This window comes from Phyllobates terribilis, unplaced genomic scaffold (genome assembly GCF_046119375.1).
Source record: "Phyllobates terribilis strain yellow unplaced genomic scaffold, ASM4611937v1 Scaffold_5__5_contigs__length_657084704, whole genome shotgun sequence".
NCBI classification, from domain to species: Eukaryota; Metazoa; Chordata; class Amphibia; order Anura; family Dendrobatidae; genus Phyllobates; species Phyllobates terribilis.
In genome coordinates this window covers 119,008,741-119,024,150 of record NW_027362765.1, presented here as the reverse complement: position 1 = coordinate 119,024,150, position 15,410 = coordinate 119,008,741, and the positions used below count along the sequence as shown (strand labels likewise).

Sequence of the window (15,410 nt, the reverse complement as noted above, 5' to 3'; positions counted from 1 at the left end):
TACAGGACAACTATACGCATTACCTCAAAAGGGCTACAACAAAATGGCTGCCTGGTTATTACCAGAAACATATGAGAAGAGCAATGAAGACACCACTGCTTAACATGAGCGGGCGCCTGAAGATGATGAGCCAAAATGATAAGTACAACTAATGGGAATACAAGTCAGAAAGGAGGAGGAAGATGATGTCACCATCTTATAGACACAGTTATGGAAACAGGCTCCTTCCACCACAACACACTTTACTTCTACGGGGCTTTTTGTCAACTGTACAAATCTGTCTGGTCTTCCCATAAGGAAAACAACTATGATTCATGCATATGAGGTAACATGAGGCTGTCAAGAAGTTCTTGGCTATGCAGCCTACTAGCCAGAATAAATGAAAGCATGTGTTCAATATTTAATGCTATTTTACATTTTTTTGTATAGGAAAAAGATCTAAATAAATTGCAACACTTATTCTGTACCGATCCTCAGTTACATCCTGTATTATACTCCAGAGCTGCACTCACTATTCTACTGGTGGAGTCACTGTGTACATACATTACATTACTTATCCTGTACTGATCCTGAGTTACATCCTGTATTATACTCCAGAGCTGCACTCACTATTCTACTGGTGGAGTTACTGTGTACATACATTACATTACTTATCCTGTACTGATCCTGAGTTACATCCTGTATTATACTCCAGAGCTGCACTCACTATTCTACTGGTGGAGTTACTGTGTACATACATTACATTACTTATCCTGAGTTACATCCTGTATTATACTCCAGAACTGCACTCACTATTCTGCTGGTGCATTCACTGTGTACATACATTACATTACTTATCCTGTACTGATCCTGAGTTACAGCCTGTATTATACTCCAGAGCTGCACTCAATATTCTGCTGGTGGAGTCACTGTGTAAATACATTACATTACTTATCCTACACTGATCCTGAGTTACATCTTGTGTTATAATCCAGAGCTGCACTCACTAGTCTGCTGATGGAGTCACTGTGTATAAACATTAATTACATTACTTATTCTGTACCGATCCTCATCCTTTATTATACTCAGGAGCTGCACTCATTATTCTGCTGGTGAAGTTACTGTACACAAACATTACATTACACATTACGCCCCATGCATTACAGTGAAATAGTTAGTGTAACTTATCAAAAGCTTGCAGACTGTTTCTAATAATAACCTGATGAATAGCGAGTGCAGCTCTGGAGTATAATAATATAGGATGCAACTCAGGATCAGTACAGGATAAGTAATGTAATGTATGTATACAGTGACTCCACCAGCAGAACAGTGAGTGCAGCTCAGGAGTATAATACAAGATGTAACCCAGGATCAGTACAGGATAAGTAATGTAATGTATGTACACAGTGACTCCACCAGCAGAATAGTGAGTGCAGCTCTGGAGTATAATACAAGATGTAACTCAGGATCAATACAGGATAAGTAATGTATGTACACAGTGACTCCACCAGCGGAATAGTGAGTGCAGCTCTGGAGTATAATACAGGATGTAACTCAGGATCAGTACAGGATAAGTAATGTATGTACACAGTGACTCCACCAGCAGAATAGTGAGTGCAGCTCTGGAGTATAATACAAGATGTAACTCAGGATCAATACAGGATAAGTAATGTAATGTATGTACACAGTGACTCCACCAGCAGAATACTGAATGCAGCTCTGGAGTATAATACAAGATGTAACTCAGGATCAATACAGGATAAGTAATGTAATGTATTTACAAAGTACCTTGGACATTAATTTTCTATGAAATATTGTGAGATTTTTTTTTAAAGTCACTGTGGACCTGGGATCATGTGTTAATGAAGTCCAGCAATATTGCATATAGTTTACATATATTGCAGTGTATGAATGTGATGTAGATAACCCAGATCCCATTGTGAGCTTTACATAAGCTCTTATTAGCCAGTAGCATGTATCGTGCTGAGTAGAGGTATTATGTGAAGCCAATTCAAGATCTGCAACAGAGACCCACATTTACCATGTGCCATTATGATATTGGTGTCTCCTTATGTGCCGGGGGGATTTTGGGCCCTTTAGGCATCAAGGATCATATGCTACTTCTACCCCTGCACCTGCCAGAGCTACTTCCCTTACACTGGGGAATTGTGTAATATGAAGCAGAGAAGCTGTAGAACTAGTATACCCGTATTGTCCGGCTATAGTCCATAAATCCCATTCATTGCCGCCTTCGTGGGATATGATATGAGACGTCCATGATCACACACTTTACTTCTGCTCCAAACACAACAACATGGCGGCATTTGAAATCCCATTACACTGTGGTCCCACTGAGACTAATATTTCCCAATCTGCTGCCCTGTAATCCCATACACTGCTGTGTGATGTGCCCCACATGACGCTACTATACCGTATACATCTCTATACCATGTGTGAGGGTGTGAATACATTAGGGACTAATATGGGGTACATGATACCTGTGACTGTGCTCTACTTTCATTGCTGTTTATGGGATATTAAACACTCCATCTAGTAATAAACTACAATTCAGACCCAAAACCTGATGAGAGTTGTAGTTTCAAAACAGCTGAAGCACCAGATGTTGCAGACCATTGGGTTTAAGGGCTGATAATGCCCCTGTGCATTGTAGTTGTAGATAGGTAAGGCTCCCCATAATGAACAATCTGGAAGTCCAGCTCACGATATATAGGCTTGCACACCACTATAGAAACACCACCATACACGTCACCACCATTATATACAATACAGGCAGTCATGTGCTCATAGTAGGTGTTACTCACACTCCAAAAACACCCATTTCACCGGGCCAGCGTGATCTTTTTTTTTTTACAGGACAGAGGTCTTTCCATATGTCATCAAGTCCTACAGAACTATCCAAGGTACCTCTGCCCACTCTTACTGCCGCTCTTCTCCCATTTCCTGATCAGGATCTACACACACGCCAGCTTCTTTTATTTTTGACCTCTTAAACATCAGCCACACACTTCAGATCTTATAGCAGATTTGTAAACCTGTGAAATGGCATCAGCTATTGACTTGAAAGCCACCTAAAGGTCTTGCCAGTCAACTGCTTGCTCTTAAGACATTGCTGACTGGCAAGGTCTTGCCCAGACATATTTGGAGAACCTTCAGATGCCTATTTCTGCTCCAGATTCTCTTCTTATAACATACATACAATACACCAGAGAGTGCCTTCTGCTCAATGTGTGCACAGAAACCTTCAATAAGACACCAAACATTTCACGGCGTGACCTATAATATTGCAGAATGCCAACCATAGCCACTACTGGTCTCCTCTGAAGGCCAACTCTTCTGCCACTGGACCCATACCAGTGTCTCTATTCTCCTCACCCTCCAAGACTTTGAAGAGCATCTCCTCACCATCAGGTGATCCCCCAGTCTCTCCTTCACCCTACAGCTTGAGAAGAGGGTCACACTGTTGTTTCATACTCCATAACTTCCTGTGAGGTCCCTAAAGTTCGGTACTGGACACGGGGTGTTGCTGGGGAAGTATATTCCAAGGCCAAAATAGTCTTCCGCAAGCGGCGGTCAATAAAATGGGCATCCCAGGCAGGATATTTCTTTCGTGGAAGATCGATACGTATGACAGGCCCTTGCGCTCGGGGAACACGTGTCACAGGGGTTGGTGGGACACTAGAACGGACTTGGAACACAGGAACACAACTGTCCCTGTCACCAGGCACCATGTCCCGTTCTTGCTCTGTAGTCCGTGGTAGAGTACAAGGAAGGCTTTCTGCGCCTTCCAATTCAGGGACCCTAGAAGTCTCAGGACCTTCTGTGAACACACAACTACTACTTGAGGGGCCAAACATTGGACCATTGGGATGCAGAAGACTGTAGTATATAAGCATGAAGAAGACACCAAGAGCAAAGCTGCAGAGCACCGAACAAACAATAAGTAGAGCGTAGAAGTCACTGAGCATATAATCTGGCCGATAATAATACCACAGAGCGGTGAGGACTGCGTTCTCAGACAGTACAATGATGTAGTAGGTGCTCATTCTACAGCGAGTCCGACCCTCACGAACATTGAACCAGCAGAAGATGTAGATGATCCCCAGCACCATGTTGTAGATGATCTCCTCCCAGCGAGACATGCAGAAGTCTGTCTCCCCTTGGATAATCCAAAAAGTCATGAGACACCAGTGAGTGACAATGAAGATACCAAAGTATAAGTGGAAGACAGAGGCAAAGAGGGAGAAGGCCAAGGCTCGGGCAGCAATGGTGAAGAGATGCCATAGTATTTGCACTACAGCCCCTTTGTAGGACATGGGCATCTTATCGTCCCGGGAATCTCTTAGGACCTTTTGGTAAGAGGCAATCATCCAAGCAAGAGAAAGGAGAGAAGCAGTGGCAGAAAGACCTGAGAAAAGAGAGACACAATGGGAAATAACAGAAAGGAATGAGAAAAGAAGAAATCATCAAAATATAGAGGAACACCACCATTGTCCATAATACAAATGTAAGCCAACAAACTTTTGGGAAGGATGGATGACAACCAAGAAGTCGCCAATAAACTTTTCAAGAACCCTGAAAGTGAGAAGTGACTTACTCTACTAGCCATCGCTCTCTCTCTTTCCCATTTCTGGGTAATCAGGCAGCTTTCAGACTGTAGGAGTAAGAATATGTGAACACGTGGAGAACATACAAGTTCTATGCAGATGGTTCCAATCAAACATATGGCCCCAACCACCCTGCAGGTGCTCAGTGCCAGGGAAATGTAGCATTTTTTTAAGAGAAAAGCTTATCTTAAAGTTCTAAAACCCACTGTCAAAAATATGTGATCCTGTCTTGTAACCAATATGGTTAGCCATTTAGGTTACATGCATTGAGAATATGTAAATAAATTTAGAATAGGACCATAAAATCTTCATATATTAACATTAAAATTGGTTATAATGAATATCTCAAATTTATGATCATTGAGGATGTGACAATCGCTTACAAAGCAAACCTATATTCGCACATCTGTGTCAATGTCAACCATCCAAGAGAAATGTAATTCTTTTTTTTCAGTTGTCATCCTATTTGCATCCTTTTTTTCCTCATCCCTTCATTTTCACTGAAGCAGTTATGCTGCCTGAACTTTTTTATCCATTGACTCTTAGCAAAGTACGAGTTAAAAATGGATGAAACTTGGATGCAAAACTGCAGTGCAAATTAAAATTAAATAATAAGAGATACTCACCTCCCGTACCGGCACCGAGTCTCCCGGGTCTCACGCGAGCCCTGTAGACAATCATCGTCTGGTATTAGGCTGCTGAGCGTTCCCTTCCTTTGTCCGAACATCGGACAAACAGAAGTAGTGAGAGCGCAACAGCGGAGAAGTAGTCAGAGCGCAACAGCGGCTGTTGATTGGCTGAAGAGCTCACGTGGCATAGCACTGTCAAGTGAGTCTCGAGAGACCAGGCCGCCATAGCTGCAACAGCAACGGTACGGTAAGTGAGAATCTTTTATTTTTATTTTTTAAGGGGGTCAACTTTATTTAAAAAGGACTTGTCTAATAAGTGGACAACCCCTCACAGACACAGACCTTTTTTTAAAACAACTGTGTGTTTGGATCAATGGAACTCAATGGATCCATGTGGTGTCCGAGAAAAAAAACAACAGCACTAGGACACGTCACTTGGATGTGTGAATGTAGCCTAAATATTGCCTGCCTTTAGTTGCAGAATTTACTGTAGGGTCCTGAACATCTGGAAGAAATGCCAGCGCAAGGACTGTTCATCGAGAGCTTTATAGATTGGGGTTTCTTCGTCAGAGCATTTGAACAAAGGCTTGAGTGCTCAATGCCAGGTATCAGCTGGGAAAATGTAAAGCCACCACAAATGGTCTTTGGAAAGTGTAATACATTCACTGGGGTCATGAATTAAATTTCACCATGTAATAGTCTGGTGGAGGAATCTGATTTTGGGAAATGTCTGAAGGACACCTACTACCCCAATGTGTGAGGCCAACTATAGAGTCCAGAGGTGGAGGAACAATAATCTGTTGACGCTAGTCTTCATAATTTAAGCCCATACAGTGATGTTAGAGGTCACATACTGTTGGCCATATATTGTAAGTCAGTGATCAATCTTTCATCCATCGTTTATTAATTCCACATATATACAAGTAACAAAATATCACAACCAAGAGACGACCCATGGAGAACAAATAGGTCACAGTGAGGAGGGGTCAGCGTGCGACGCAGGACTTCCTGAGAAGAGAGAGCCTCGCTCCTCTCACCGCCACCTCCATGGCAGCACCTCCAACTGACTGCAGTAAATTATTGATTCCCAGACAATAAAAGGTCAGTTATGTAAGAGATCAGCGCCCGTCTACCGCTGCCATCGCCCATATCTGAATGCGCAGCACATTCACAGAGTCAGGTTCTTCTGGGGGAAATTCCAACTTAAATGCTAAAAGAGAACTGCAGGGCTCATCATGCCCAGCAGACGGATAAGTACATAAGTCATGCATTATGTGCAAGTGCATCAATACCTCTACGTCTTACACCGAGGTGACTGCATGGAGCATATTCTAGAGGACGGTAGATGAGGAAAAAGTGCTCACCCTGTAAAGGCTCCACATGGCCTTGCTGCACCATGATGCAGAGCTGCAGCACCAGCTGGGGGGCGCTCTTCAGAAATGTCTCCAGTAGGCGCAACATGCTGATATCTGCACTCTCAAACATCATCCGCCAGTAGAAATGGCGGCTCTGCTGCTCCGAATGCCAGCGGCTCTGCAGGCCCAGATACAGCGCTCGCAGGTACCTGACAAGAGAAAAGGGACACGGTGACCTGTATACTACATGTGATATATACTAATAACACAGAAACTGTATATTACATGTGATACAGTGGGTACAGAAAGTATTCAGACCCCTTTAAATGTTTCACTCTTTGTTTCATTGCAGCCATTTGGTAAATTCTAAAAAGTTCATTTTTTTTCTCATTAAAGTACACTCTGCACCCCATCTTGACTGAAAAAAAAAAAACAGAAATGTAGAAATTTTTGCAAATTAAAAAAGAAAAACTGAAATATCACATGGTCATAAGTATTCAGACCCTTTGCTCAGTATTGAGTAGAAGCACCCTTTTGAGCTAGTACAGCCATGAGTCTTCTTGGGAATGATGCAACAAGTTTTTCACAGCTGGATTTAAGGATCCTCTGCCATTCTTCCTTGCAGATCCTCTCCAGTTCAGTCAGGTTGGATGGTGAACGTTGATGGACAGCCATTTTCAGGTCTCTCCAGAGATGCTCAATTGGGTTTAGGTCAGGGCTCTGGCTGGGCCAGTCAAGAATGGTCACAGAGTTATGAAGCCACTCCTTTATTTTAGCTGTGTGCTTAGGGTCATTGTCTTGTTGGAAGGTGAACCTTCGGCCAAGTCTGAGGTGCAGAGCACTCTGGAAGAGGTTTTCATCCAGGATATCTCTATACTTGGCCGCATTCATGTTTCCTTCAATTGCAACCAGTCGTCATGTCCCTACAGCTGAAAAACACCCCCATAGCATGATGCTGCCACCACCATGTTTCACTGTTGGGATTGTATTGAGCAGGTGATGAGCAGTGCCTGGTTTTCTCCACACATACCGCTTAGAATTATCACCAAAAAGTTCTATCTTCGTCTCATCAGACCAGAGAATTATTATTATTATTTATTATTATAGCGCCATTTATTCCATGGCGCTTTACATGTGAAAAAAGGGGTATAATACAAGAACAATTACAATAATCTTGAACACAATGTGACAGCGACTGGTACAGGAGGTGCGAGGACCCTGCCCGCGAGGGCTCACAATCTACGAGAGAATCTTATTTCTCATAGTCTGGGAGTCCTTCATGTGTTTTTGAGCAAACTCTATGCGGGCTTTCATATGTCTTGCACTGAGGAGAGGCTTCCGTCGGGCCACTCTGCCATAAAGGCCAGACTGGTGGAGGGCTGCAGCGATAGTTGACTTTGTGGAACTTTCTCCCATCTCCCTACTGCATCTCTGGAGCTCAGCCACAGTGATCTTAGGGTTCTTCTTTACTTCTCTCACCAAGACTCTTCTCCCACAATTGCTCAGTTTGGTTGGACGGCCACGTCTAGGAAGACTTCTAGTGGTCCCAAACTTTTTCCATTTAAGGATTATGGAGGCCACTGTTCTCTTAGGAACCTTGAGTAATGCAGAAATTCTTTTATAACATTGGCCAGATCTGTGCCTTGCCACAATTCTGTCTCTGAGCTCCTTGGGCAGTTCCTTTGAGCTCATGATTCTCATTTGGTCTGACATGCACTATGAGCTGTGAGGTCTTATATAGACAGGTGTGTGCTTTTCCAAATCAAGTCCTATCAGTTTAATTAAACACAGCTGGACTCCAATGAAGGAGTAGAACCATCTCAAGGAGGATCACTTTTCGGACCATGAGAAATTTTGAGGGAAAAGGAGGGTGCGTCTTATGGTCCGAATGTACCGTTTTTGTGATGTGGGGGGCGGCTGGGGCTGTGGCAGCGGAGGTGGGCGGTCTCCTAACCAGATCGCACGCTACAGTGACGTTATTAAGAGGCAGGGCTGGGGATGACTGCGTGCTGTGCTGTTCTGTGGATGGGAGACCACCCACCTCCTGATGTCTCGCGTGGCCATAGTGAATTCATGGCGGCGCCCACTGGGTAACACCGCTCCATCGCTGCCCCAGCTACCACAGCCCTCTCCGCAGTCACAGTCCCCTCCACAGCCACAGCCTCCTCTGCAGCCACAGCCCCCAGCCAGTGTGACCCCACTCCCTGCCTATCCAGAATGAGAGGCAAGCATTATAAGGTAGAAGTAAAGTATAAAGTGAAAAAGCACATGTCATTAAACACTGTACCACTCCTGTGGTGAACTATAACTCCCAGCATGGCATAATAGCTGAAGGACATGCTGGGAGGTAAAGTTCTCAGGGCATACACATAAATGTGGGGAACTATAACTCCCAGCATGCCATAGGAGCTTTTTTTCTCCATATTTCCACCTCTGAAACCGGTGTGCGTCTTATTGTCCGATGCGTCTTATAGTCCGAAAAATACTGTAAATATGAGTGTATAAGCAAAGGGTCTGAATACTTATGACCATGTGATATTTCAGTTTTTCTTTTTTAATAAATTTGCAAAAATGTCTACATTTCTTTTTCTTCAGTCAAGATGGGGTACAGAGTGTACTTTAATGAGAAAAAATGAACTTTTTAGAATTTACCAAATGGCTGCAATGAAACAAAGAGTGAAACATTTAACGGGGTCTGAATACTTTCCGTACCCACTGTATATACTAATAGTACAGTGTCTGTATATTACATGTGGTATATACTAATAGTACACAGTGACTGTCTATTACAGGTTTTATCTACTAATAGTATACAGTGACAGTATATTACATGTGATATATACTAATAATTCACAGTGACTATATTACATGTGGTATATACTAATAGTACACAGTGACTGTCTATTACAGGTTTTATCTACTAATAGTACACAGTGACTGTATATTACATGTGATATATACTAATAATACAGTGACTGTATATTACATGTGGCATATACTAATAGTACACAGTGACTGTATATTACATGTGATATATACTAATAATACAGTGACTGTATATTACATGTGGCATATACTAATAGTACACAGTGACTGTATATTACAGGTTTTATCTACTAATAGTACACAGTGACAGTATATTACATGTGATATATACTAATAATACACAGTGACTGTATATTACATGTGGTATATACTAATAGTACACAGTGACTGTATATTACAGGTTTTATCTACTAATAGTACACAGTGACTGCATATTACATGTGATATATACTAATAATACACAATGACTGTATATTACATGTGGTATATACTAATAGTACACAGTGACTGTATATTACAGGTTTTATCTACTAATAGTACACAGTGACTGTATATTACATGTGATATATACTAATAATACACAGTGACCAATATATTACATGTGATATATACTAATAATACACAATGATTGTATATTACATGTAATATATACTAATAGTACACAGTGACTGTATATTACATGTAATATATACTAATAGTACACAGTGACTGTATATTACATGTAATATATACTAATAGTACACAGTGACTGTATATTGCATCTAATATATACTAACAGTACACAATGACTGTATATTACATGTAATATATACTAACAATACACAGTGACCAGTATATTACATGTGATATAAACTAATAGTACACAGTGACTGTATATTACATGTGATATATACTAATAGTACACAGTATATATACCATATTACATGTGGTATATACTAATAGTGCACAGTGACCTGTATATTACATGTAATATATACTAATAGTACAGAGTGACTATATATTACATGTAATATATACTAATAGTACACAGTGACTGTATATTACATGTGATATATACTAATAGTACACAGTGACTGTATATTGCATCTAATATATACTAACAGTACACAATGACTGTATATTACATGTAATATATACTAACAATACACAGTGACCAGTATATTACATGTGATATAAACTAATAGTACACAGTGACTGTATATTACATGTGATATATACTAATAGTACACAGTATATATACCATATTACATGTGGTATATACTAATAGTGCACAGTGACCTGTATATTACATGTAATATATACTAATAGTACAGAGTGACTATATATTACATGTAATATATACTAATAGTACACAGTACCGGTATATTACATGTAATATATACTAATAGTACACAGTGACTGTATATTACATGTGGTATATACTAATAATACACAGTGACCAATATATTACATGTGATATATACTAATAATACAGTGATTGTATATTACATGTAATATATACTAATAGTACACAGTGACTGTATATTACATGTGATATATACTAATAGTACAGTGACTGTATATTACATGTAATATATACTAACAGTACACAATGACTGTATATTACATGTAATATATACTAACAGTGCACAGTGAACAGTATATTACATGTGATATAAACTAATAGTACACAGTGACTGTATATTACATGTGGTATATACTAATAGTACACAGTATATATACCATATGTAATATGGTATATACTAATAGTACACAGTGACCTGTATATTACATATGGTATATACTAATAGTACACAGTGACGGTATATTACATGTAATATATACTAATAGTACAGAGTGACTGTATATTACATGTGATATATACTAATAGTACACAGTGACTGTATATTACATGTGGTATATACTAATAGTACACAGTGACTGTATATTACATGTGATATATACTAATAGTACACAGTGACTGTATATTACAGGTGATATCTACTAATAGTACACAGTGACTGTATATTACATGTGGTATAAACTAATAGTACACAGTGACCAATATATTACATGTGATATATACTAATAGTACACAGTGACTGTATATTACAGGTGATATAAACTAATAGTACAGTGACTGTATATTACATGTGTTATATACTAATAGTACACAGTGACTGTATATTACATGTGATATATACTAATAGTACAGTGACTGTATATTACATGTGTTATATACTAATAGTACACAGTGACTGTATATTACATGTGATATATACTAATAGTACAGTGTCTGGATATATTACATGTGATATATACTAAAAGTACACAGTGACTGTATATTACATGTGATATAAACTAATAGTACAGTGACTGAATATTACATGTGTTATATACTAATAGTACACAGTGACTGTATATTACATGTGATACATACTAATAGTACACAGTGACTGTATATTACATGTAATATATACTAATAGTACAGTGTCTGTATATTAGATGTGTTGAATACTAATAGTACACAGTGACTGTATATTACATGTGATATATACTAATAGCACACAGTGACTGTATATTACATGTGATATATACTAATAGTACACAGTGACTGTATATTACATGTGATATATACTACTAGTACAGTGTCTGGATATATTACATGTGATATATACTAAAAGTACACAGTGACTGTATATTACATGTGATATAAACTAATAGTACACAGTGACTGTATATTACATGTGATACATACTAATAGTACACAGTGACTGTATATTACATGTAATATATACTAATAGTACAGTGTCTGTATATTAGATGTGTTGAATACTAATAGTACACAGTGACTGTATATTACATGTAATATATACTAATAGTACACAGTGACTGTATATTACATGTGATATATACAAATAATACACAGTGACTATATTACATGTGATGTGATATATACTAATAATACACAGTGACTGTATATTACATGTAATATATACTAAGAGTACACAGTGACTGTATATTACATGTCAAATATACTAATAGTACACAGTGACTGTATATTACATGTGATATATACTAATAGTACAGTGACCAGTATATTACATGTGATATATACTAATAGTACACAGTGACTGTATATTACATGTGATATATACTAATAGTACAGTGACCAGTATATTACATGTGGTATATACTAATAATACACAGTGACTGTATATTACATGTAATATATACTAATAGTACACAGTGACTGTATATTACATGTGATATATACTAATAGTACACAGTGATCAGTATATTACATGTAATATATACTAATAGTACAGTGACTGTATATTACATGTGATATATACTAAAAGTACACAGTGACTGTATATTACATGTGATATAAACTAATAGTACAGTGACTGTATATTACATGTGTTATATACTAATAGTACACAGTGACTGTATATTACATGTGATATATACTAATAGTACAGTGTCTGGATATATTACATGTGATATATACTAAAAGTACACAGTGACTGTATATTACATGTGATATAAACTAATAGTACAGTGTCTGAATATTACATGTGTTATACAGTATACTAATAGTACACAGTGACTGTATATTACATGTTATATACTAATAGTACAGTGTCTGTATATTAGATGTGTTGAATACTAATAGTACACAGTGACTGTATATTACATGTGATATATACTAATAGTACACAGTGACTGTATATTACATGTGATATATACAAATAATACACAGTGACTATATTACATGTGATGTGATATATACTAATAATACACAGTGACTGTATATTACATGAGATATATACTAATAGTACAGTGTCTGGATATATTACATGTGATATATACTAATAGTACAGTTACTGCATATTACATGTGGTATATACTGATAGTACAGTGACCTGTATATTGCACCAGATGGTGATGTAGCAGAGTGGGTTGTGTGTTGTAGCAGCATATGGAGGATTGTGAATATTCCATCATCCATAGCAACCAGAAATCATTATTACTCTCATCTTCTGCGGTTTCAGTAAAAATATAATGAACCCAATAATAATGGAGATGTTGCAATCAGAGAAGTCACCAGTAACCACCAGTGTAAGAGACCAGCGTCAGTGCCCAGTATAACCAGTATGTGGCCAGTGCTGCCCAGTGTAACCAGTAATACTTGCACCCACTAGTGACAGGTCATCCCAGGTGTAATCTGTACCCAGTATAACCAATGATTCTGACTGTAACCAGTGATACCCAAGGGGACGACTCAAGTAATGACCAGTGCTCCCCAATAGGATCTGGTTTACCCAGTATGACCAGTGGGATCTGCTGCACCCAATATGCAACACATAGGGTGATCACTTGTATAGTCTGTGAGATCTCTTGCAACCAGTATAACCAGTGATGCCCAGTGTGATCTGTTGGACCAAGTTTGACCAGTGATGCCCAACATAATCTTTTGCACCCAGTATAACTAATGACGCCCAAAGTGAGCTGCTGCAACCAGTATGACCAGTGATGCCCAGTGTTATCTCTTATACCCAGTATGAGCAGAGATGCTAATGACCAGTACGACCACTGATATCCAGTGAGACCAGTGACAACCCCAGTGATGGCCAGAGTGATCTCTTATACCCAGTGTGACCAGTAATTCCCCCAGTATATCCTCCAATGTGATCAGTGATGAACCCAGTGTGACCAGTGATGACCCAAGTGTGACCAGTGATATCCAGTATGACGAGTGATGACCCCAGTATGACAAGTGATGACCCCAGTATGACAAGTGATATCCAGTATGACAAGTGATATCCAGTGTGACCCGTGATGACCCCAGTATGACCCGTGATGACCCCAGTATGACAAGTGATATCCAGTGTGACCAGTGATGACCCCAGTATGACCCGTGATGACCCCAGTATGACAAGTGATATCCAGTGTGACCAGTGATGACCCCAGTATGACCCGTGATGACCCCAGTTTGACAAGTGATCACCTCAGTATGACAAGTGATATCCAGTATGACCCGTGATGACCCAAGTATGACAAGTGATATCCAGTATGACAAGTGATATCCAGTATGACCCGTGATGCCCAGTTTAACCCTCTCACCTCCACACCTGTCCGAGCTGCAGCAGGTGGATGGAGCCCTGCACGAACCAGGCGCAGAGGCGGCAGCAGGGGCGGGTGGCGGCCGGTGAGGAGCCCCTGTCGGTGACCGCCCAGCTGAAGCTCAGGCTCTGGGTGAGCAGGGAGGGCAGCAGCACCAGCAGCACCGTGGGCCAGAAGCAGCTGAGCCGGTGCCGCTGCAGGTAATCCGCCGCCAGCCACAGGTCCGACGCTCCGTCCGAGAAGAAGACGAGCAGCGCGGCCACCACCCACAGGCCGTCCCGGAGAGAGTAACGGGGGCACCGGGGAGCCACCCGGGTACCGTCCGACTCTGCCGCCATGATGGGAGGAGCCGACTTCCGGGGACACACCCGGGGCTGACTACACCTCTACCGGAGGGCGACACATCCATCCACCGGAGAAGAGGGCATCACAACCGGGCACCAACCGGGCACAGGCGCCGGCAGCCATCGCTACCCTGGGCAGGACGCTCGGGCTCTTCCGGGGGCGCCGGGGACGGTATCGGGGGAGCTGCTGTCATATGACCGTTACACGGAATCCGAGAATTGCAACAATGTATCACAATGTATCTGTCTGTGGCCCCGCCCCCGGCATTAACCCCTTCCAGCCCTCCACCCAGTTATAACCCCGCCGTCCTTGTAATCCGGGGGTAGCGCCCACATCTTGTAATCTGCCCCCAATACCCTCCTCCCAGAGCCCCCACCAGCCCCGAGCCCCCACCAACCCGGTGCCCGCATCAGCCCCGAACCCCCACCAGCCCGGTGCCCGCATCAGCCCCGAGCCCCCACCAGCCCGGTGCCCGCATCAGCCCCGAGCCCCCACCAGCCCGGTGCCCGCATCAGCCCCGAGCCCCCACCAGCCCGGTGCCC

General features: G+C 40.9%; 1 protein-coding gene across 1 annotated transcript; it reads right to left on the bottom strand.

Annotated features, from left to right (window-relative positions):
- Nucleotides 1–15,196, bottom strand: XKR7 (XK related 7). The gene is made up of 3 exons (XM_073682832.1): nt 14,524–15,196; nt 6,598–6,797; nt 1–4,405 (listed from the first exon to the last, which is right to left on the bottom strand). The coding sequence occupies exons 1-3, from the start codon at nt 14,859–14,861 to the stop codon at nt 3,453–3,455; spliced, it is 1,491 nt and encodes a 496-aa protein (XP_073538933.1). The 5' UTR covers nt 14,862–15,196; the 3' UTR covers nt 1–3,452.
- Nucleotides 15,197–15,410: the final 214 nt, after the last annotated feature.

Excerpts from the sequence above, each read along its gene's own strand:
- XKR7 (XM_073682832.1), bottom strand. The coding sequence starts at position 14,861 with ATGGCGGCAGAGTCGGACGGTACCCGGGTGGCTCCCCGGTGCCCCCGT. Across the intron at positions 6,798-14,523 it reads CAGCTCGGACAGGTGTGGAG|GTACCTGCGAGCGCTGTATC; the intron begins GTGAGAGGGTTA and ends TTCTCTTGTCAG. Across the intron at positions 4,406-6,597 it reads CCATGTGGAGCCTTTACAGG|GTCTTTCTGCCACTGCTTCT; the intron begins GTGAGCACTTTT and ends CTCTTTTCTCAG.